General features: G+C 37.2%; 1 protein-coding gene across 1 annotated transcript in view; it reads left to right on the plus strand.

The window, feature by feature from the left end:
• The window catches only part of VWDE (von Willebrand factor D and EGF domains), a 221,349-nt gene that overhangs the window by 104,447 nt on the left and 92,499 nt on the right, over window positions 1-24,403 (plus strand). Inside the window, exons 19-21 of the mRNA XM_063307665.1 lie at window positions 6,596-6,733; window positions 10,446-10,598; window positions 12,365-12,529. Of these exons, the coding sequence (XP_063163735.1) occupies window positions 6,596-6,733; window positions 10,446-10,598; window positions 12,365-12,529 (456 nt within the window). The remainder of the gene's footprint in view (window positions 1-6,595; window positions 6,734-10,445; window positions 10,599-12,364; window positions 12,530-24,403) is intronic.

Genomic DNA, 24,403 nt, shown 5'->3' on the forward strand with positions numbered 1-24,403 from the left:
ATTACCAAAGATCTGTGGCTGGTCATAGTTCATTGGCATGATATTTTCCCTATTCTGCTCCTACAAGCTGGGTACCACCTAATTCACAAATATAAAAGCAGTTACTTCAAGTCAAACAATGATGAAAATCAAATCCTGTGAGTTTGTATGAAGCTCTTCACCGCAGTGTTTTTAAAAACACACCACTGTTTCCCAATAAACCTAAAGAAGCAATTGCTTTCTGAGATTACAGCCATTTTCATTGGATGATAGTCAACTATTGATTGTTTTTTTTTTTATCCAAATGAACATAGTGATAAGAGGTTGCCTGTTAAAGGGAAAAAAAGGCATCTGTTCCAATCACTCTCCTTTTTCTAGTTCATTTAAATAAAATATTCATTGTTTCCACAGTTGTTTCCTGAGCTGAAAATAGCAAACATGGGGAAAATGGGCTGGGAGGAAAATAAAGAAATGATTGAGAGGCATTCCTATTTCATTTAGTATTTTAATGGCAGGTGAAAAATTATATGCAAGTGCAGCTGAAAACCAGCTGAGAGGTAGATGATTTTACTTCAGGGCAGATTCTGTTACAGCAATAAAGCTGCCTGATGTTGTGTTTGTCTCAATTCCCCAGAAAGCCATCAATAATCTAATGAGCAGGTAACACTGTATTGCTCAAGTGACAAGACCGTTATGGCATCACACCTTTACAAATGATAGCAAACAGATAGTACTAACAAAACACTTGCTCTTTGGAGATCACCTTAAGTATCATCCCTAGAGAAGCACACTGCTGAAAGTGTATGAAGCACTGTTGTGCATATAAAACTACCACTGCATTCTAAATCCTATTTTGCTGTCACTGATAGGATAATGGTAATTTTAGATGCGCACAGAAGGAACAAGCAGAGGGCAGAGATAAAAAATGAGCAGGAGCAATGGGAATGTCTGTGTAGACTGCAGGCCAAGAATTCATCTATTGTCGTTTAAATTTCCGTAACATGTCCTCCTGTTGGGATATCATTCCAAGTATATTTTCAGATATTCGAAGTATTTGGAGCATATGTTCATTATCAGTCCTTTCTGTACAGGAGGCAGTAGGTAAAGGTAAAGGTTTCCCTTGACATTAAGTCCAGTTGTGTCCAACTCTAGGGGGCAGTGCTCATCTCCATTTCAAAGCAGAAGAGCCAGCATTTGTCTGTAGACACTTCCATGGTCATGTGGCCGGCATAAACTAAACAGATGCTGTTACCTGCCTGCTGAAGTGGTACCTATTAATCTAGTCACATGTGCATGTTTTCGAACTTCTAGGTTGGCAGGAGCTGGGACTAGCAACGGGAGCTCACCCCGTCACACAGATTCAAACCGCCAACCTTCCGATCAGCAAGCTCAGCAGCTCAGCGGTTTAACCCGCAGCACCACCGCGTCCCTACAGGAGGCAGTACTAAAACACAAATACTGTACTAGCACATGTAAAGGATAAGCTTTACAGTGAACCAAGTTTATCAAGATATTTCTTCACTTCCTGAAAAACACACAGTTTATTGCCTTGCTTCAATGGTATATGTTGAGGGAGAAAGCATAGGTGAATCAAAAGAGCATGTACATTTTCATAGCTGGGGAGAGAAATGGTCCTGTTGCCAAAGCAATCAGGCTGATCACACTAATTTTGAGTCAGCTGGTCATAGACAGTTTGTGACTAGTCATTATTTAACTGCATCAGAAGGCTGATCTGGTTATATGTTAACATAGACAGTTGGATGTCTACAGTTCCAGCAAAAGGACTGTAATGTGGACAGACTATAAATAAGTACCCTGGAGATGTATTTCAACCTGTTCTTTAAGGAAACTATGACATAAGACAATAAAGAGAATCCCTGCTAAGACTGTGGTTTTTGACCTATACTGTAAATTGTCTTCCTATGATTACATCACTTTAACTATTCTATGGCCAGAGTGCTTTGTTTTTTTCACTAACCTGCATCTTCTCTATCTGTATCTAAACTGGGAAGGGCTGGGAACCAGACATAAAGACGATGGATTAATTTAACATTTAAGAGTCCTCACTTCAACAGTCGGGCCCACTCTAATCAACACTACCAAGGATCCTGCACACTTTTACAGTTTTCTACCTAGATTTATGCACACTGATCTTTAGCTTCCCAGCTATGTCCAGAAAATGGTGCTGGCATCCTTGTTGTTTCCTATTGTTATAAATATTTTGGATTCCTCAACTGAGTGTTAATTTTAGGAGCACTGATATTGATGGGTTCTGAGTTGCTCACATCTCTCTCTGTGTTAAACTGCCTGCTTCAGTGCCTGTTTTAGCATATCTGCATTTCACAGTCCCGTTCCCTAAAAACTCTAAAATGGGACACCTGTACACTTTTTGGATTTTAACTTGCTTCCCTGAATCAAATATTCCTTCACACACTCTGGCTGCCTTCATGGTTAAATAGAGGTGTACTTGCTCATCTGACCTAGCTTGCTGTCCTTCTCTGCACCTCCTGGTAAAGTTCAGTAACTTTATGATTTTATATCTTCTTGTCTTCTGAGAACATCATTAAAACTTCCTTTTAGACTAAAAGCCCAAAGCTCTTTGACTTACCTTTTAGCAAAAATATTGCTGGAGATAATAGAACTGAGATTCTTGTAGTACCAGGCTAAATTCATCCATTAATCCTAAGATTTTTACTCACCAAGATGAAAGAGGGAGATTCCTTTTTCATTTAATAAAACATGTAAAAAAGGAATGTCTCAATAAATCTTCCTGTTCAAATATTTTCCACCCAGAAATATTCCACAGTGTATAGAACAAGGCAGTCTTTCCCATGCTGTGCGTGCTACTTTTTCTAATATTTGTCTACAACTGAGAATATGGCCTATGCTGTTTATTTAGTTCTTTAATGTTTATCATAGGAAAAGATTCTCACACTGTAGTTGATATTTTGACTGAGTCCCCACTGATTTGAAAACATAATACATTAGCCTGTCTTGAGATACCGGGCTCTGTAGGAAAATATTTGATGGGCCCAGAAAGATATTTTCATGTTCCATCAAGCCTCTTAATTATCTCACTGTCCCTCACTGAAACAGCAATCGAATTGTTCAGAGTAATCTGTTAACTGTTTCTGTCATAAAACAACATGTAAAAGATAGTGCACGTTGAAAGAAAGGGAAATGAAAATAGAATATGTTCAAAGTTTTCATATACTTCTGAGAGCTGTTAGAAGAATTAGAACAATAATTAACCCTGTCTACTTGTAGGAATCAATTTCAAACAGTGGAAGACATATTAAATTTAACACTGGGAATAATGATAATTATAAGAATTTAGCAAATTAATGTTGTATTAGGAAATAGTGGAAAAAACTGAAATTGGCAAAAAAGCTTTAAATGTAGCCTTAAATAAAGCCTTAAATGTAGGATAGCATAAAGTCACAGTTTCATTATTTTGTATGTTAAGAAATTTTAACATAAATTTCTTTATGTTAAAATTTATAAAATTTATGTATAAAATTATATATAAATAAATTATAAATTAAATTATAAAATTTAACCATAAATCGTATGCTATCAAGTTGGTATTGACTCTGACTGACTTTCTCCAGGAGGATCTGTCCCCAACCAGATCTTTCAGGTCTTCGAGTAGTATACCCATTGCCACACACAAATGCAGAAATAATATTTATTCATCGTTATATATAGTATTGTCAATTGTTCTCTGTTTCTATGTCCTTAACAGCAGGCTAATATGCTGGCATGTAGCAGCTGAAACATAAAAGCACAGGAGCAGGATTAATAGACCATGAATCTAGGCTTTAGCAACCTTTTGGGCCCTGGACACCATTGTGCAGTCTTGTACTCTGCCCCCTGAATTACCACAACCTTGAAAGATTTCTGCATTCTTGTGTGAAAGCTCACAAGAATTTGGTGTTCTTGAATGAAATTACATGTAAGATATCCGGATTCCACAGGATTTTGAAATCATCCATGCTTTCAGTTTTGTTTTGCTTTTTTAGTTACTATTCTCAGATAGTACAATGTTGGATTATGTTCAGCAAGAGAAGTGTCAGTCATGAGAGCAAACTGGGTGACTTTGGTCCAGTCAGTTTCAGGTTAACCAACCTCACAGGGTGGTTAGTGGAGGAAAAATAGGGGGGTTGCTATTTATCCTGCCAGGAGCTCCTGAATGAAAGACAGGATATAAATCTAATCAATAAATAGTTGGAGCACTGAAGAACTATTACCTGGGAATCTGGAGGATTGCGAAACCCTAATTTAATCTCTGCTTAATGTTGTTTTTATATACTTTTAAAAGTGCATAGTATCTGCTTTTAAATAAATTAAAATCACCTCTAAAAATAATAAAAATAACAAAAAGTAACTTTGTTTTTTGTTTCTTATCTACCAACAATTCCTTATATTATCTCTGCTCTCCTGTATGTTTCTTGAAAGGATATTTTTATCATCCAGCCTCTAGAATATTATTTGACAATCCTCATTTTCCTTTTCTGATCAGAGAGTGCTATTCTCGATATCTTTACTTCATCATAAACTGACAGAGCTCAAGGAAACACACTTTTATAAATAATTATAGGATTGCATCCTGAATCTACTTAATGTTAACACAGCATTGATTTCACAGTAAGAATGACTTTAATAATAATAATAAAAAGAAAGAAATGGCAAAAAGTCCACAAAATTTATTTATTCCTCACATTTCTTCACCGCCCATCTCACCAAAGAGATGTAATCAATTGTTCTTTCTGTTTCCCACAACCAAATATTTTTAGATAACAAATCCATGATCAGATCTCTGATTAGATCTGAAGGAAATAGAAAATTAAGAAGGCTAAGGATACCTGAGAGGTTTTTCAAATGATGTAATGCTGCATATAAATTGAGAACTCATATTCAGTACTTGTTCCCATATTGAGAGCATATTGTAAAATTATCTCAATTGACTGGAGAAGTAATGAAATGATGCACCACTGGATTTATTAACAAAAACAAAAACAGTGGAAAATGCCTATTGTTCAAAAAAAGGGATGGACATTAGATTTGTTATATTGGTGATGTAAGAAATTTGAAGGTTCTGTTAATTCATATGATTTTATCCTGTAATAGCTTTGTTTTGGCTTCAAATTACTACTTAATATAATTTGGCAAAGAAATATTGTAGTTAAGGATCTTGATGTGATGTTGAATTATATTCCTAAAATCTGGAATTTGTTATCTCATGAAGTTCACTCAAAAGGATAATTTTAAATAATTGGAAAGAAAGCCTCTTGATTTTAAGGAATGGATCCAGAATATGAGTTTATCTATTTTTTTTAAGTCTCTGTATTTAAAAATAAGAAGATAATATAATATGTTGCAAGATTGTCTAGGTTTAATGGTAATCTTAATGACTAAATTAACTTTATATAGGTACCTATAGCTATTATATAGATCTTTTTTCTGTTAGTTAGGATTTTTTGTTACATTTAGTTATTTTAATACTATAATTTGTGATTGTTGTTTTCTTCAATATATAATCACAATATATGCTTTTGGTGATGTCAGCTTCTTTTTTTTAACTTCACTATTTTAAAAATAAAAATATTTTTAAAAACACAAATTACTGGGAAAGTAATTATGAAACAGTATATTGCTGGACTTTTTTAAAAAAAAGTTAAACATTAGTATATTGGAGAAAGAAAAACACGCACGTGCACGTGTGTGTATGTGTGTGTGTCTAATGTCTGAAACCAGAAATATTGTCTGTACTAGGCAATTATTGTAACTACCACAATAGTAGTTGATAAAGGTGGTTTTAGAAGACATTAGAGACTGTGGTAACCAGTCATTTAGCTGAGTAAGCATTCCTGCCTCTGCAAAGTACCCAGTGTGAGATATGAATCCAAGGCAATACTGTCCATTCCTGCCATCCAAAAACAGTTGCTAGCTCACACTGTTGATGGGGAAACCTGGCTGTATGAATAAACCCTTAGATTATATGGCAAAGTTTGCTTTGTTTGCATTTGTAACAGAAGAGCAAAATCAATGCTTTGTCTTATATTGCTGAATCAAATGACATCGAAGTTGTCATTAAAAAAAAAAAAGCTCCTTGGTAATAACCTGTGCCAGCTTTTGAGTCAGTCTCTGCTTTCTGTCTTTTTTACAAGTCTTTGATCTGTAGTTCACACACTGTCATATGTAGCTCACATCATGAAAAGCTTTGTCAGCTGTTTGTTTCTTTCCTTCAAATCACATTTACATTAAAACCTGAGGAGTAATTTGGGCCCCACAATTACAGAATTCCCGGTAGTATTTCCAGCATAATGTCATTCATATACCTGGAGGGGTGAGAATGAAACACGGTGTTAGGAGAATATTATTTTTATTTGAGTGGCTAACATTCACAGTTTTACATTTTGGGGAGCAAAACACTGGTAGCACTAGACAACTACAACATCAGGGGAATCTGTTGGGGGTTTAAATGATAAATGACTGACATATTCAGCAAATCTACTTCTGGGAAGCCTGCCTAATGTGTCTGAAGATTTAAGCAAAGGATTAAGCAGCAGCAGCATCTTTCTGTTTATTAACCTAAGCTTTATTTTTGCCACAGGGCTTACTTGTCAAGAGGATATAAATGAATGTGAAGCAAATGCTTGTTTTCCTGGTGTATCTTGCACAAATACCATGGGGTCTTTTGACTGTGGCAACTGCCCTGTTGGGATGAAGGGTGATGGTAGAAAATGCGAGTGTGAGTATTTTGTTATTGATGTTACAGTAATTAAGGGACAATTGTAATGGACTCAACATAGAAATAAATTTTATGAGCTAGAATAGTAAAACACCTGTGTCTAACAGTTTTCTTCAAATATACAGGTAGATTATCTCTCATATCTTCTAATGCATCTAGAAAAGGAAAGGGATTTAAAATGAAAATCTGCTGAATAAGAAAAGTGTATCATATAATTTGAACTGAACTGAAAATAAGATAAATGCTGCAGTGGCAATCTATGCATATTCTGAATGCATGTGAATGTGTTTATTTGTCTTATTTGCACAGGATATTCTACTGCAGAAATAAAATAGATAATATGGCATAATAACTGCACACTTTGGCCAAAAAGATGTTTTGCTTATGGATATCCACGTATTTTTAACTATATATCTGTGGCACAAAAACTATCATGCTGCTGTTCTGATAGGGTTGTTGTTGTTTTTTTAGAGATTTTCAGTACACTGTATTCCACATCAGATAGTATCCACTTTTGTACAATATGATTATGCATACAAAGAACATTTAATGCCTGCACTGAGGGGCCTGAGAAAATATAGATATGTCACATAATACTAAAATATACCAGTGGAATTATTACTTTTGTTTGTAGGGTGAATTCAAATATCTGGATTGATTGCTTGTCTTAAAGTCTTTTTATTGCAAATTGGACAATGGCATCAATTTTTGTACCAAGGAATCTATGGGACAAATCTTCATTTGGGGTGTCTTTTCTTTACATTACAAAATGCATTTCCTCCTATTTGGATGGCACTAGCAATTTATTGAATCTAGCATTCATATGCCCTTTCCTCTGGCCATCCTGTTCCTGAGGACTGGGAACTTACAGAGCAGAGGGAAGAGAGAAAGGCTAAGACCTGCTCTACATGTAGAAGTCTGTTAGTAGAGTATTGATGCAGCCCATTATTATTCAGCCGGTTAACTCAAACATGGGTAATGAGGCTTTGATATTATGCCTCTCTCACTCTTTTATTACAAGATAATATATCTCTGAATATAGTGTCTAAGTTTTCTTCTAGAGTCTATCAGAGTCTTTCCAAACTTTAAACTTGATTGCTTTAAGGTATCCTTGTTTTTAATTGCTGGTTCTTCTCTTAAAGACAAGCTTATTATTTCTTCAGTAAATCAATAAAAGTTGTTAGCTGAACACTTTACAATAAAATTTGAAGAGTAGTTTTTAGATTAACCACTTCCACAAGAAAAGAAAGTAATGCTCAGAGATCCTGAAGCTGGTGTTACAGAGGAAGTTTAATAAATCATTCACTTCATTATGCATAAAATAATTTATGAACACTCCTGGGGATCTAACCAGCTGCCTCTCTGATTTTTCGGTTCATGTGTACGTGACTATTACCTTCAGTGTGGAAAACAATTAAATGACCCAGGGAGGGACTGTCCAAAAGCATTCCTCCTCCTCCTCCTCCTCCTCCTCCTCCTCCTCCTGCTTCTTTTCTCATTATAAAAACAACACATTATAAGTGTGGAGGCAAAAACAATGGCTTACAGCTGAAAAACCCTCAAAAACATGAACAGTCTATTGTAACATTGATTAAATCTTCCCTTGTTTTACAGATTTGCCTTATAGAAATTATTTTCTAGTCTTTTCCTTGTTTCAGTGCATTTTGTGGTTGCCTTGAAGTGTGTTTGCTGTTTTTGTGTGAGTTAATTCTGTTAAGCGTGACTGGAGAAAGGAAGATTCAATTAATGCCTCAGCAAAATCCTGCCCTTAGCCAAAATGTGGCTGTTCAGTTGCACACACTCAGGATTTTAAAATGCTTTGTCTAACATAGCAGTTGCATACTACTCATTTAAACTACTTAACAGAACTAATGAAAATGGTTCTTGGTTGGAAAATTCTTTTTTTCATGGCAAACTTTCAGTGACATTGGGAGAGAAAGAAAAATCTCTGTTCTGAAATGCGACATAGCAGATCTATACCTGCACCTATATACCTGGCTTGAAGTTGGGAAAAGCTCTTCTTAAGAGCAACCAACTAATCAACCAATCAACTAATTTTGGTTTAAACAACAATGTTCCCTCCCTTTACGCAAGTCCAGGGTCCACTATATACTGTAGCAGGCTAGGAACATAAAAAGCTACAGGAAAAGTGGAAAGGATCCCGATCCAATGCTATCCACTATCTGACATATCCAATACTAAGCTGTCATTTTTTGCACTGAGAAACTAAAAGGCCATTTTGTCCTTGTTCGTTAAGTCAGAGATAGGCAAAATAGGATTCATGGGTCCCAGACTTGCTGTCCACCAGGCTTACTGTCTCATCTGATTTTTGAAGAGATTCTTTTTAAAATGAAAGATATTAAAAGGAAATTGCCAAGCTGCAAAGCAAAGCACCAGTCTGTAGCATATTTCTTTACAGAAAAGTCTTGAGGCCCCACAAAAGCCCCATTGGGATGCTAGACCACATCTGGAAGACTAACCTGCTTTCAGTAAACAATTCTTTAGTGATTCACCATGCCCACCTTGGTAGCCATATTGTTCATCAGCAAAATTCCCAGGACTACTCTGCATCCACTCCCAAAATTTCAAATGTGGTCTTATCCCCCAAAGATTATCATCCCTCTCTACTTAGTGGCATTAATCTTAAAAGAGGAATAACCAACTTTTCATCAGTCAAGGACCGCAGAATGTGAATATAACACACTCACTCAAATATGTACAATTCAGTAGCTAACTGTTGCAGAGCAGTGATATTTGAAGAAAACATGGAGTTCTGCTGTGCTGCTAAAAAGCTAGAATTCAAGCACTGGGCTACAAAATCAGTATTTCCCTTCCAAGGATTTTATTTGGCATAGTGACATCAGAATTACATTTCTTTATCAATCGGATCCTGGTGATTTCTCTGTGCTAATCTGTCCTTCATTCTGTTCTGAACTTTCAGTTCCTACATTAAGCACATCACACCACATGGAAAAAAGCTGTAGAAATTATTTTGCCTATGCAAGATGTATTATGTAAACTGCATACAGGGAATCTCCTCTTCCTCGTCTTTCTATAATGTACCCAGTGTTTTTGAAAACTTTTACTAACTTGAGCATAGAGCGCCACCAGGAGTGACAGTTTCTCCCATTTGACTTAAAATACGCACACATACCTTTCCAGTAAAGCTAGCCAGAAGTTAATTGCTTTGAAACATGGCTCCAAATGGAATATTCAGTCCGTAACTTACTGGAGGAAATTAATATTTTAAATGGTCCCTGATGGACAATTTAGTTGATTTACTTCCTTGAGCACTTTAAGTAACAGTGACCAAAGTACTCTTCTTGAGCCAGCTGCTGCCTGGAGTTGGTGCGGTATAGTTTGGCAATAGTCCATGGGGAGAGAGATGGAATCAGGCCAGCATGATTTTCTTTTTGAATTGGTCAAGTGATGTGTTATTCGTTGCTCCAGCTGTACACCTGCCACCATTTTATAAGCCATTTGAATCATCTGCCTCTACTTCCTGATCAACCAATAGATGTGGGTGTTAAATGAGATCCTACTCTGATGAAATCCCAGATGCTAACTCATTCGGTCTCTTTGGTTCCATAGTTATCTTGGGGAATAAATAACCTGCAGGATAATGTGATATGATGTTAGCATTCATCTCCATCAATAATTACAGCAAAAACAAATGTGGTGCCTTTTTCACCTCCATTCTCTGTCATTGCAGCTGAAGACCTTGCTGACAGAATAGAAGCTTTCATTACCAATAATCATAAAATCAAAGGTGAATGGAAAAAGAGTGAAAGTAAACAGCTTGAGAAAGGCCAGGAAGCAAGGACATTGTCGGCACTTATGTATGTTAATGCCAGCAAGGTCCATGGTAAGTATAGTGTGATTAGATGGGTGTCAAAGTTTTCTGCTCCAATTTTCTAGCTGATGACAAAGCTGTCTTCTGTTACGTGAAACTATTCTACTAAGCAGTCATTGCATAACAACCTAAACAGCGTTTGCACATAGCATATAGATAACTTTTGAAGAATGTTTCTACTTTACAGGTTAGGTGGAGGTATTTTATATGTCTGAAGGCAGAGAATTAGTTGTAGCCTTGGTTCTTAAAGAGTTCTTTGAGAAGATGCAGTGTTGATGCTGTTCAGTGAGCAGATTCCTGCCTGGCTCAGCTCCACTTGGCATATGCCCACCTGGTTAAATTGACTTTATCTACTAAGGAAATATAAAATATGCAGTATAGAACTCAACTGGGGAAAAAAAAATGCATTACACTCCATGGTCAGTGGTTTGAGTTTTTGCCTTAGCCTTTGCTTTGGTCTCATAAGTCGTACCCTTTCTTTCTTTTTTGGACTCATAAGCAATACTCTACTAAGTTAATCCAAAGTCACCACCTGCAGCTTTTTGTTTCTATGATCAACAGAAAATCACTGGGAAACCTTGAAGCACAGCAATACCTCTTTCCCATCCTTACTTCCCAAAAAGTGGTCTGTTTGAAAACAGTTCTGTGTGAGACAATGTACATGTTATGCTGGCTGGTTTTGCACCTTACACTAAGCAATTGTGTGTCTTACTTGCTTTTTTATAGTGTACTGTGTGGGCCTGATAATTGTGTTTGTAAGCTATTTTATGGTTTAGCGTGGTATATGAATCCAGTCAGTTGTCAGCTTATTCATGGTGGAATGCAGTGTATGAACCCAGTAATTATCTGTATGTATGCCCCAATGAATTCTTCTTTTTTGTAAATTAGCCATTGAAATGGGAAAAAAGGGAAAATAAATATTACTTTATCCTAACAGTCCTTTTCCCTCTCAATCATTGGTTGGATTCACACAATGGTTAGGTCACGGTTTCCTTAACATTTATTTATTTATTTTTCAAATTTAATTACCGCCCATCTCCCCCAAAAGGGGACTCTTTGGTTTAATTAATAAATCACATTTGGATAGTTTTCCATGACACTAAGCCATACACCTTATTTATACATCACAAAATCAGGGTTCAAACAACAAATAAAGCAAAAGGTAAACAAACTGTATTATGGTTTAATGCAGTGTCTGCTCTGTTTCTCAGTATGTCTTGCTTCTGGGTGATTCCAGAGCAATATTGTAAAGTAAAAGCAGAGTGAGGGATTTTAAAGGAGGAAGCATCAAGGAAAAAGGGGTTGAGTTAGCATGCCTTCCTCTACCATTTCTTCTCTATTTCAAAACAACGCTTCCAGGAGATGCCTCACAAAAGAGAGGAGCCTCTGGGACTTCATTATAGAATCCTTCAGAGAAGTGTGTGGTTTGCCCCTGACTAATGCAGCTTCTCCACTTAGGTAATCCTACCAGTGAAGAAAAAATCCATTTCACCCTGATAAATGCCACACACCTTTGAATGCTAAACTTTAAAACATGTAATCAGAGGGATAATAAATCTTGCCTTCATGAAAAACAGCTGGTTTGATATGTGGTGCCTTTAGGCTTTCCTTAATGCTTGGCACACAATTTGGGGACATCTAACATTCATTATATTTTGAAAGAATAAAAGTATCAGAAACCCTTAGCCAGTGCTTCTATTTGCTCCCTGAATGATTTTGAAAGTAATTTTTATAATTAATTGTTTAATATTAGCAATGGTTCTTGGATATTCTTTTAGGTCATGCAGGATTTCTACCAACTCTTACTAACTGTGCTAATAGACCTTGTTTTCCTGGAGTATTGTGTGTGGACCGCAAACCTCCAAAGATTGGATACTTCTGTGGCCGATGTCCAACAGGTCTCTATGGGAATGGACGAATCTGCACAAAAGCATCTAGACCAGGTACTTTTCTTTCATCTGGGGTATCAGGCCTGTAGAACTGGACTAGGTAACTAATTTGTCAACATATTTTCTATGCAACATCATAAATATTATATCAGGAAAACTATAGGAAACTACTTTGCACTTCATCAGCTGTTTTGTCTGTAGCCCAGTACTGCCTATTTAGATTGGCATGAGCTCTCTAGAATTCCATGCACAGCTTACATTATGTCATTTTAAGAAGAGATGCTTGTTCCTTTTAGAAAGAAGTCACTGCACTGAATCTGGGCCCTTCCCCATGCAAAAAATATACTTTTGTCACCAAGATGTACTACCACAATCACCATCCCACCTTCAAGTATTGTGTTATGAATCTGAATCAACCCCTCATATTAAGTTGAGAAGCAGAAAACTTCTCACTGTGGTCACCCAAAATTTGTGCAGCTCTTTGGAGTTGAATTGGTAATATGTAGGTTAATTGAGCTGGTGAAACTCAAATGTTGAGAACTGGCACTGGAAAAAGGTGCTGGGAGAGCTACATGCAGACTAAGGACTGCAACTTGTCCATCTCCATTCTATGATTAAGCATGCTTATGAACCCAGGCAACTATCTCTTATTTCACAATCTGTAGCTAAGCAAACCAAGGCTTAGTATAACAAGTGAATCAGCCAATGTATCACCACCAGATAACAGTACCTCACAGGTACTTGCTCTTTAAACAGCATTACAACAAATATGTTAGATCTTCTTTATAGTTCTCTATAATCATGACCAAATAGATCTCTGTTAGAAATACATGTTTGTTTGTTTGTTTTTCCCTTGTGGTATATTAAAGATTACTTTTATATATGCAGCCATAGATCTAATCTCAGGCACTAGAATTCTGTAGAATTTCTGGAGAGCCAGTTAATTCTTCCCCAAAGTGGGAATAAAAAGCATATTGTAATTTGCAGGAATATTCCTATATAAACACTTGATTTCAGAGCTTTGCTTCATAGGGAGGACAGTAGTATAATTATGTACCCATTGTACCTTTCACTGTATGTTGACCTTCAGATCCCGATATGTGTCACTAATTCACATAGGAACTTAAAGGTTCTGCCTACTCATTGCAAGCTTTTGTACAATAGGTAGATCTACCAAACCTGGTAAAGATCTGCCTCTAGGTTATGATCGAACTTTTGAGTCTGGCTTCAATTCTTCCTTTAGCACAATTAGGCTAAAAGGCAACCCCACTGGCAAATACTTTATGCAAATTAATTATATAGATCTCACATATTCCTTACCAGTATCTTATGTAGATTGTGAGAATCCTCAAGAAATGAACAAATACACAGTACTGAGATTAAATAAATGTATTTTATTTATTTATTAACTAACATTTATATACTACCTACCTCCAGAGACTATGGGTGATTAACATCCCAATCAAAATTCATAAAATAATGGTAATAGAAACATAAGAGATGACAAAACTACACATGAGGATTAAAGCAATCCATACCCTGGCTCTTAATCTCCAAGAGCCAGATCTTTGTTGTTCTGTATAAGATAGAAGTGTGAGGGCCATATGGCTTTTGGGGAGCAGAATAGTCCACCAGGATGGAGTAAGTATTGATTAAGCGAAGGATTGCTTATTTTTTTCCAATCAAAACTAGCTCGTAATGTAGTCTAGATTCAATGACTGCTGTCAAGTTTGAAAAGAGAATTGATTAGATTTTCCATTCCATATCTGTTTTAAGCCCTTAAAGTGAGAAATACAGTGATTGTTCTTCTGTATGTAGGTTCCAAATTAGTAGGTTCAAAAAGTGCTATATCAGTGTTGAAACAAATCGTTGCCTCTCCCTGGAATTTGAAAACATTTATCTTTTGTTCAGGGAATGCTGTCTGGAACTGAAGAAAAGTTGCTGTAGAACTGAAAGGGGAACTTTTAGGCCATTGAGACCAACCTCCCACTTGATGCAGGAATTAGAAAGCAAGAGCATTTGCTAGTGTACAAGTAGAGTTTCTACCTTTCATGTAATTAGTTCAATTGTTGAATTCTTATTTACTATCAAAATGTTTCTGCTACTGTTCAGCTGAAATCTATCCTTTTGCAACTGAAATCCAGAGAAACGTATGGCTTTCAAATGTTACTAAATTTCCAGCCACCGTGGGTAAAGTTGTCAGCAATGTCTGAAGTGGTACAGATTCTCCACTCCTGCCTAAGAAACTTAGATGTAGTCCTTCTAGATGAAACAACAAGGATATTGTTGGTGTTTGATGGATCTTTACAGTATTGTACATCCCAGTAATGGGATGTCCTTGCATCCTCATTAGTGGAATATAAACCCACAAAATGAAAATCATAGTGCTATGCCTATTTTGAAAATGAACTTGAAGTGCTTCCAATCTTATACAAGGAAAGAACCTCACTGCTATTCTTTAAAGCAGCCCATCATTTTTCAGGTTTCCAGTGAGTCTGAAAAAATAGATGTCTGCTTTAGGAGTCACATTAAATATAATGAGTTATAACATTAAACAGCTGGATCTTTTTCAGGTTCATGCAGAAACCTGGAAAAGGGTCTGCTTTAATGAATTGCAAAGGCGTGCTGGGCCAATGCAAGTTCTGAAGTTGTTCTTCCAAATCGTTTTCAAAGCACGCACAATGCTAGAAGACAATAAACTTCTAGCTAACTTTTCCTAAAGCATTTTGAGGTCAGATCTAATTGTTTATGCACACAAATACTCCATTCAGAATTGGAAACAGGAAGTGGCTCATTTCTTTAAAATCCAAGGAACATCTGACTTTGCTTTTGCCATTATCATCCTTCCTTGTTGCTTGTTTGTACTTCTTCAGGGTATTGCTACACCAATGTCATCCATCCACAAATGAAGAAACAAAAGCCTATGTCAACGGCAGAGAGCAACTTGTAATTAAAGCACTCAGCCTCTCAGTAGTGTGTGCATAAAGTCTGCCTCTAGGAGTTTTCAAACATCAAATCTTTTACTAATCTTTGAATATGGATTATGAATAGAGTGCTGAAGACAAGACTTCCTATAATTGTAGACTGGAAGAAACAAAATGAGTGAGCTCAAAGATTTAGCCAAAATACTAACCAACGATAACCAATTTTGTTTCCCTAGCGTCTTTTTTTTTAATCCTTCTTCCCGGCTCCTGAAGGACAAACAGGATTTAGTCACCTTTCCTGTCAGGTTGGGCCTAAAACAACTTCATCAAAGAGCTCTTAATTTATTTACTGAGAATTCAGGGGAAGGATTTATATAATTACTCAAGTTAGATTTCCTTCTTTCATTTCTTTGCTATACAGTTTAATTATTTTGGAAAGGCAACACTCACTTCTGCTGCTTCAGCGTGCATCAAGATTAATGTCATTTTGCCATATTAATTAAAGTCTTGACAAAATGGAAAGTCAGGGCTTCAAAAAAAAAATGAGGCTCAGTCATTCTGTCAATGTTTCTGAGGGATTTTTTTTTCCCTCAGAGATAAGTTTATGACTCACACATACAGCCTGTAAAACAAGTCATTTGGATGGACACTCTTCTATAATGTATGTTTTTTTTCCCTCTAGAAATAGAAACATTTATCTGTTTAAGTAGGAAAAAAAATTCCCATGAAGTCATTCTTCTTGTTATCATATACTATTTGGAGTAAAGCTGCAACTGACAGAAAAATGTCACTACAGACATAAATACAATCATTTGGAGCTACAATTTGCATTTCTTTTTTCTCCATGTCAGTGTGTGAATGCAGATTTATGTATCATATAAATATTTCTATCTTCCTTCTAGTGCTTATATACCATTCAGAACAGCTCGCAATATTTAACACCAATTATAAAATGCATTCTAGAAATTGATAGAGCATCTCAGTCCATCTCAGTGTCAGGGGAGAAGGGGCCGGGGGAGGTGGGAGGCAAATGCACATTGTTGTGTCATTGTGATTTGTACCAGATGCTTATGTCTCCCTCTTACCTGGTTTATGTCTCTGTTGATATCTTCAAGCAGGGTTTCAAAATCTGAACAAGTTTTTGTTGGTTCTGGAAGTAAAAGAGAAATAGTTTTCCATGCTACATATGAAGATTAATGAGAATGCATCCACAAACCCTGACATTTTTATATAGAGGAAAATATAGAACAAAACAAATCCTCATAAGGTGCAATGAACAAAAAGGCAGGGCATCAAATACCTTTCTCAAACTGATTCTAAGGGACAGCTTGAATCACTGTAATTTAGTATTCCCATATCTGTCCTAAACAAGTAGTTCAAAATAATTCCATATCTGATGGTATCAAATGCTACTCATAGATCAGTGTATCATCAAGAACATGCTCCCTCTTGCATAGTTCCTCATACAGATCAGCAATAAAGCAACCAGGGATAATTCAGTATACAAACTGGGTCTGAAGTCAGACGGGGTACAGAGTCTGTATCATCAGTTTCATCCCAAGTAGCTGAAACTGAAATGGCACTGCATTCACTGACATCATAATTTGGGCTAACTTCTGTTATTTAAACATTTACCATTTTCCTTACACATCTATACAGAACTTCCTCTGACTGCTTTAATCAGCCATGTAGGGCAAGAAAGAATCAGATAAATCATATGGATCCTCTTGTATGCATTCTCGCCTGTTTCAAACTCTCTTAATAGGGCTTTGTTTCTAGCCTGTGTGCCACATGATGTGCACTTTTGCTGGGAGACAGGGAGCTATTGGCCTTGGTGGGAACCAGGCACAGACTGCCCTTTCACATACTTGATTTAAAAATATTTGTTTTTCAGGCTCTGAACACATTTCTTAGTCTAGTTTCTTCAGTGAAACCTGGAATTAGCACTCAGCATCCTTGATCAGAAGCTCAGTCCCAATCCCTTGGGCAGACACGTTGTTTGCCATCAGCCACCAGACACCTCCAGCATTGCTGATGGTGCCTGATGTCCATAGGGTGGTAGAAATGCATTCCAGCTGCCAGGGGATCATCAGACCTGAAGCTTCAGAACTCAGAGCAAATCAGGCAGTCATCATGCTTTAGCATCCATCCCATGCTGGACGCCAGGTATTGCAAGACATAAAGTGTATTAATTGTCTGGGTTTATTAAGAGCCAAACTGTCACCTGTCCCATTACACTGCTGCCAGGAAATTAGTCTGGGAAGAGAGATTAACTCTTGGTGTACAGTCTCAGCATTCTTTGCTCATCCCTTCCCCCTCTGCCTGCTGCCCAAATGACGCAGCACAGAACAAATCCATATAGAGTTCTCACTCAAGGCATAAACGACCAGGCTCAAATTATCATATTTTAGACACATTATGCAAAGACCTAGTTCTCTGGAGAAGTCTGTAATGCTGGGAAATGAAGGAAACAGAAGAAGAGGATGACTAGCAGCAAGGTGGATGGACTCAGTTACAGTAGCAAGTAGGGATTAACCAGCCCCTGTTATATGGACCTATATTCCCAGTGCTACCTGACCCTGGGATGCTGCGGTGAACAAGACTTTGAGGCATATAGTTGTGAGTTATGCTCAGTTCCTAGTATACAAATATTTCCAGAGAATTAGCTAAACTACTGCTTGAGGCAACACTATTGTTAGGTATGCAAACAGCAATAACGCTATAGAGTGGGTATACGGGAATGTTTTTTTCTAGGTTCCCCCCCCCCCAGTGCGGGGAAGAGAGGGGAGCTGTTTGTTTCAATTCTAAATCACACTATTTCTGCTGAAGATGCAATTAATTACCACATTCTTTGTATCAGTGGCTAAAGTAATCTTCGTTTCTTCATATGCTTCCAAATTCATCAGAGGTCGCTGGGAGGGATCATATCGACAGAAAAATAGCATCCAGCAGCTCAGCACTTCAACTCTATAAGAAAAGAGCATAGACACAAAGAGGTCATGCATCTGCTTTTTGTGATTTCTCTGAAACTAGGATAAATCTGAACAAAGCTGTCTTGCTATGTTCTAAAACCAGAAGGCCTATAACCAAAGAAATGACTATAGGGGCCCCTGAATATTTTGTAAATACTTAAGGGCACGTCACCAAGGAGATGATGACGTTGTGATAGGAGTTATAGCTTTTCTATCGAAAAGGCAGAATTCTGAATTCAGTACTATCTAGCAATTCTCAAAAAAATGTCGGGAATCATCTTCCCTTTCAGGTTAAATTTAGCTTATCCAACTTAAAATTAATTTATCCCACTTAGGCAACAACTACTAAAATCCTGATACTTAAGAAAAAGAAAGGGGGGGGGGGAAATGACAGGGAAGTTTTCCAGAGTATTCAGTGACCCAGATATAAAACCCAGAGGTAGACCTGATGGGAAGAATAATTTAGATAATGGAAAAAGTAAATTATTTCCAACCTAGCTGATCCATACAGTCCCTCAATCTAGAATTTGTTACTGTATGTTCTTCAGATCCAGATGATATATTTAGCAGCAATGTAGCTCAGCAACACAAGACCTGTGATTTCCAAGCTATAACACCATGAGGAAAAGGCCAAGTTTAACAGACCTTGAATAATAATATTTACATTCAATCACAACATCTACCACCCATTATATCCCTTTCCTAATCACCTGCTTTGTAGGTTAGTAGGTAAAAAAAGTGTAAGAAAAATTTTAGCTAGTGTGCAAGCTTTAGGTGATCACATCGCTATGCCACTATGTGTTTTTAATACAGCAGCCCATAAATACAACAATAACTTAAAGGCTTCTATCCAGTATTACAATTGTCAACAGGGACCCTCAATGCTACATTTGTCAGCACCCTCAAATGAATCTAATTTCATCTGTAAACCAAGAACATTGGCGATACTATCTGCCAGTTAGTTATGGATCCTTTTACAAAGAGATGGAGGAGAAACCGCGCGGCGGGGTGAGCTCCCGTTGTTAATCCCAGCTCCTGCTCACCTAGCAGTTCGAAAACATGCAAATGTGAGTAGATCAATAGGTACCGCTTCGGCGGGAAGGTAACGGCGTTCCGAGTCGTCATGCTGGCCACATGACCCGGAAGTGTCTATGACAACGCCGGCTCCAAGGCTTAGAAACGGAGATGAGCACCGCCCCCTAGAGTCGGATTCGACTGGACTTTACGTCAAGGGAAACCTTTACCTTTACCTTTAATATTTATGGAGGGCTAAACTGGATATGATATTGGGAAATCTGGTTATCTGAAATCACCCCTTGTTTATCTCTTGTTGTTTAGATCCCAGATCCTTTAAATAGGCACAACTTGTTCAAACTTACCTGTTTCTAATCTTGCACATCCAGCCATCCATTTCTTTTATTTCCCTTCCAACATAAAGAAGAAAAGAGAGAAGAAAAAAGATTTATCTAGATTGCTCACATGCTTGAGTATTTGAAAGAACTATACAAATATAAAATATGGCATTTATAAAACACTTTGTCTATAGGTTTTTGAAAGCAAATGATAATTTTGAAAACAGTTAAAAATAATTTTTATGTTACAGTTTACCCATGGAGCTGTGTCATCCACATGAATGCAGATGGAACACAGCAGGTTATAAACTAAGTAAGAACATAATATCTTGGAGATGTGGAGTCAGTTGCATTTCTGCATGCAGCCTGGAATAAAAGATCAATGATTGGATATTACTAACAACCACTTCTGGAACCTCCTGAAGTCTGCACCTGTATTAAATTTGCTTTCATTTTTGCCTGGTATAAATCAATTTTGATGGAAATTATACAACTGTCATACATGATTTACATACAGATTTCTTTCAGGTGAAATCCTTTCAGGCTCCAGTATTTATTTGTTCATAAATAAGTAAACTAACAAAGGACTCAAGGCAAAACAGTAAACTAACCCACATTGTCCTTGTATCATCACAACCCATATGCCCTGCAAAACAATTAAGTTTTTTAAGCTTTCTTAAACATTGGAAAGTTGGGGGCATGCCTAACCTTGGGTGGCATGGTGTTTCAAAGGGTGAATTATCTTAGCGGGTAGGGACCTTTCCCTCAATCACACAGGGTGGGCTGAGTGTAGGTAAAAAAGATAATCCTAGAGTTAGTTGGATGCCAAGAAATATAGCTTTTAAATGTGATAACAAACACTTTGAACTGGATCTGGAAGCAAACTGAAAGCCAATACAGTGCCCACAACTGGAATCTGCTAATCCCAGTTATCAGACCATCTGAGCCTTTTGCATTGTCTTCAAGGACAGCCCCATGTTTAGTGCATTACGGTAGTCTCTCTGCAAGGTGATAACTCAGACCAAAGAGGCCAACAATGGACTGACAGCAGGTAAAGTGAAAGGAAATGAAACCAAAGATACACACTAGTGGATTAGGAGTCTGACCTAGTTGAGATAGATATTGAGAGAGAAAAACTCACTGGGTGGAATTTATATATGCTAATAGGATAATAGAAATCATTATTACTTTTGAAGTCATCATGGTTTAAGCCATTTATCATCTGAACTAAGTGAAACTCTAAGTTATTTGTTAAATATTTACATTTCATTCATTTTTTGTTGGAAGAAATGCAATGGGTGCTCTCTTGGGGGAAAAAATGACAGAATTTCTTCCACAATCTTTTCTTCTGTATCTTAGTTTCTTTGCCTATGTCAGAGAGAGAGAGATTGAGTCATCTGTATGTGTCAGTATCACACTGTTTTTAGCCAGGAGGAAGAATCTGACAGTTCAGGAGACATCAGATAAAAATGGCATTTTATTAATTTATCTGTGTTTTGTGTGAGCACTTGAAAGAGAGTCCTGTGAAAATCCTTTAGTAAAATATAATGTTAGAATTAAATTTGCTAGATCAGCAGCCAATCCAATGTGGCATGCCTGAAAAAAAAAAAAAAAAAAAACACCATTCAGGCCTTATTTCCCTCTTGGGATTAAAGTTTTATGGAATGAGAGTAAGATTATGTGCCCTGGCACTGGCATCATCCTCCAATGGCTGTACTTTTCACACTATCTATAAAAGGAAAGTCTGCTGAATGCACACAAGTTTGAATCCCATATTCATATCTGAATAGGCTAATCTTTGTTGTGATTTGAGTTTGATTTTTGTACTTCCTCTGTAACCAGCCTGTCCTTTACCAGAACTGAATTATTTATATTTTATGAACAAAGAATATAGAATTAAAAACTTCTATATTGGTGTTCTTTTCACTTTTTCTTGAGAGTGTCTTTCAAACTTAGCTGGCTAACGTACACGTTAATTTAATTAAACTTAAAATGAAAATTATTTTGATGGATTGTTCTTTCATTAGAAAGCACCTCTGGTAGTTGCTTAATGAACAGGTAATGGGAATATTATATACCTGTTTTCTTTAATGTTCCATGTATGTCTATCAATAAAATAAAAAGGTTATTCACTACCTTTTTTTCTTCATGCAGTCCCTCTTAGTTTCAGTATTTTATAGACTTATTCTAAGTGGACACAGTTACCACATATGTGTCCACTGTTACTTTGCCCAGTATGGTTATCCATTAGTACAAACTGATATAGGCTCTTTTTTTATCTTTGTAGAAATGTATAAACTGGCCTTCATCCATGAAGATAACAAAGTTATAAAAAGAGAAGTGCTATATAATAACCATAAAAATGTAAAATAAGAGGTGTAGAAACTAAAAGAAATCAATCATTAAAAACAAAATAAAAATGTCTGGGCCAAAAGGAATGCTATGATTTGGCAGCAAAGAAAAAGCATGGGAGAATTATATTGCATAATGTGTACACAGAGAAAGTGGAGGGAACTTAAGATTTAAAGAGGCAGAGAAAATACAAAGTTATTTGATGCAGATAATAATTGTTTTGGAAATGAGTGAAAAGGGTTAAGTTTTCAGGAGCATGGATAACATTACGAAGCAATGAAATGATTTGGGAGGATACCTGAACTGAGGGAATGTTGGAAGGAGTATTTTAAAGATTTTTATGGATATGATACTGATATAAGAATGTATAGAATTGAAATGAATGCATTACATGTGAGCATCCAAGACAAAATGATGCAAAGAAAATTAGAAATGATGTGAAAATGTTAAAAAATGGTAGGGTGGCAGGTACAGATTGTGTAACTACAGAAATGTTAAAACATGGATGTAGTTCACTTATCGAGTGACTATGCAACTTGTTTAACATTTATATGAAGAATGCACCTGTGTCTGATAAGTGAAAGAATTTTTAATATTCACCTATAAAAAGGGAAAATAACAACAGTGAAAGCAAGAACCACAGGTTCATTAGAAAGCTTTGGAAGATGTGGCAAGCATGGGAAGAATTTTGATTGAAAGTGTATAAGAGGTTACAATGAATAAAATTTGGGAAGTCAGGTATCGTTTCCATTGGTCCGGAGTGTGCAAACCAGATTTTTATTCTTCAGCAGGTCATTGAGAATGTATGAATGTGAGAAAGATAGATTATTATATGGTGGTTGATTTCGAGACAGTGAATGAGCTTGAATTATGTGAAGATCTGCTGATGATGTAATCAAATACGCTGTTGAATTTTGGCTGCTAAATCCTTTAAAGTGTAGCATTTGATGAAACTAAAGCATTTGTGAGAATAAATAAGATGCTTAGTGAATGGTTAAAGACTGAGCAAGGAGTAAGATGTTTAAGGCATTTGTAGATTAATTATAAGGAATGCTTGTGGTGATATTTATTTATTTTATTTATTTATCTAATTTGTGCCCACCCACCTCCTCCTGTCAGGGGACTCTGGGCGGTTTACAACAATTGATTAAAACAATAAAATACACAGAATAAAATACAATAATAAATAATATAAATACAGGTAAAAATAAAGAATCCAGGTGGTGAAGAATCTAAAACAGTCCAAGTGTGGAAGGAGTGGTCTATAGCGACCATCCCCATGTAGATCTGTTCCCCTCTCCACCCCAAGCGAGGCAGCAGAACCAGGTCTTCAGACTCCACTGAAAGGCCAGGAACTATGTGGCCAATCTCACCTTTGGGGGCAGCATGTTCCACAGGGCGGGAACTATTGCAGAGAAAGCCCACTTCCTGGACCCCGCCAGATGAAATTCTCTTACAGACAGGGTCCGCAGCATGCCCTCTCTGCATGATCGGGTGGGACGGGTTGATGTAATAGGGAAGAGGCGATCCCTCAGGTAGCCTGGCCCCATGCCATGTAGGGCTTTAAAGGTGATAACACCTTGAATTGGACCCGGAAGCAAACTGGTACCCAATGCAGCTTGCGCAGCAGGTGGTGTTACATGTGCCCTTCTAGGGGCACCAAAAACAGCTCGCGCAGCTGCATTCTGGACCAGCTGGAGCTTCCAGATATTCTTCAAGGGTAGCCCCATGTAGCGCACATTGCAATAGTCTATATGAGAGATAACAAGCGTATGAGTGACTGTTCGAAGGGCCTCCCAATCCAGGAAGGGGCATAACTGGTGCACAGCACGTAGCTGCACAAAGGCTCTCCTGGCCACAGCTGCCACCTGCTCTTTGAGCAGGAGCCGTGAGTCCAGGAGGACCCCCAAGTTATGCACCAGGTCTGTCTGGGGCAGTGCAACCCCATCCAGAGCCAGAGATGTTAATGTTCCAGATACGGAAGAACCATTAACCCACAGCCACTCGGTCTTACCAGGGTTCAGTTGAAACCTGTTGTTCCCCATCCACGCCCCCACAGCCCCCAGACACTCGGAGAGGGTAGTCACGGCATCACTTACTTCACCTGGGATGGAGATATACTAGAAGTGTGTTTAGCGTAGACATGAATGAATGTAGAAAATACATGAAATGTATTTCTGAATGTAGACAATATTACGTTATTGGCTAAGAATCTGTATGATTTTGAGTAAATGTTACTGTGATGTTAATATTACTGTGCGATGCATGAAATAGTATGGATCTGAAAATTGATGTACTGATGACTGAGGTAGTTATGATTGTGCAGGT

Source organism: Candoia aspera, chromosome 1 (assembly GCF_035149785.1).
Source record: "Candoia aspera isolate rCanAsp1 chromosome 1, rCanAsp1.hap2, whole genome shotgun sequence".
Lineage (NCBI taxonomy): Eukaryota > Metazoa > Chordata > Lepidosauria > Squamata > Boidae > Candoia > Candoia aspera.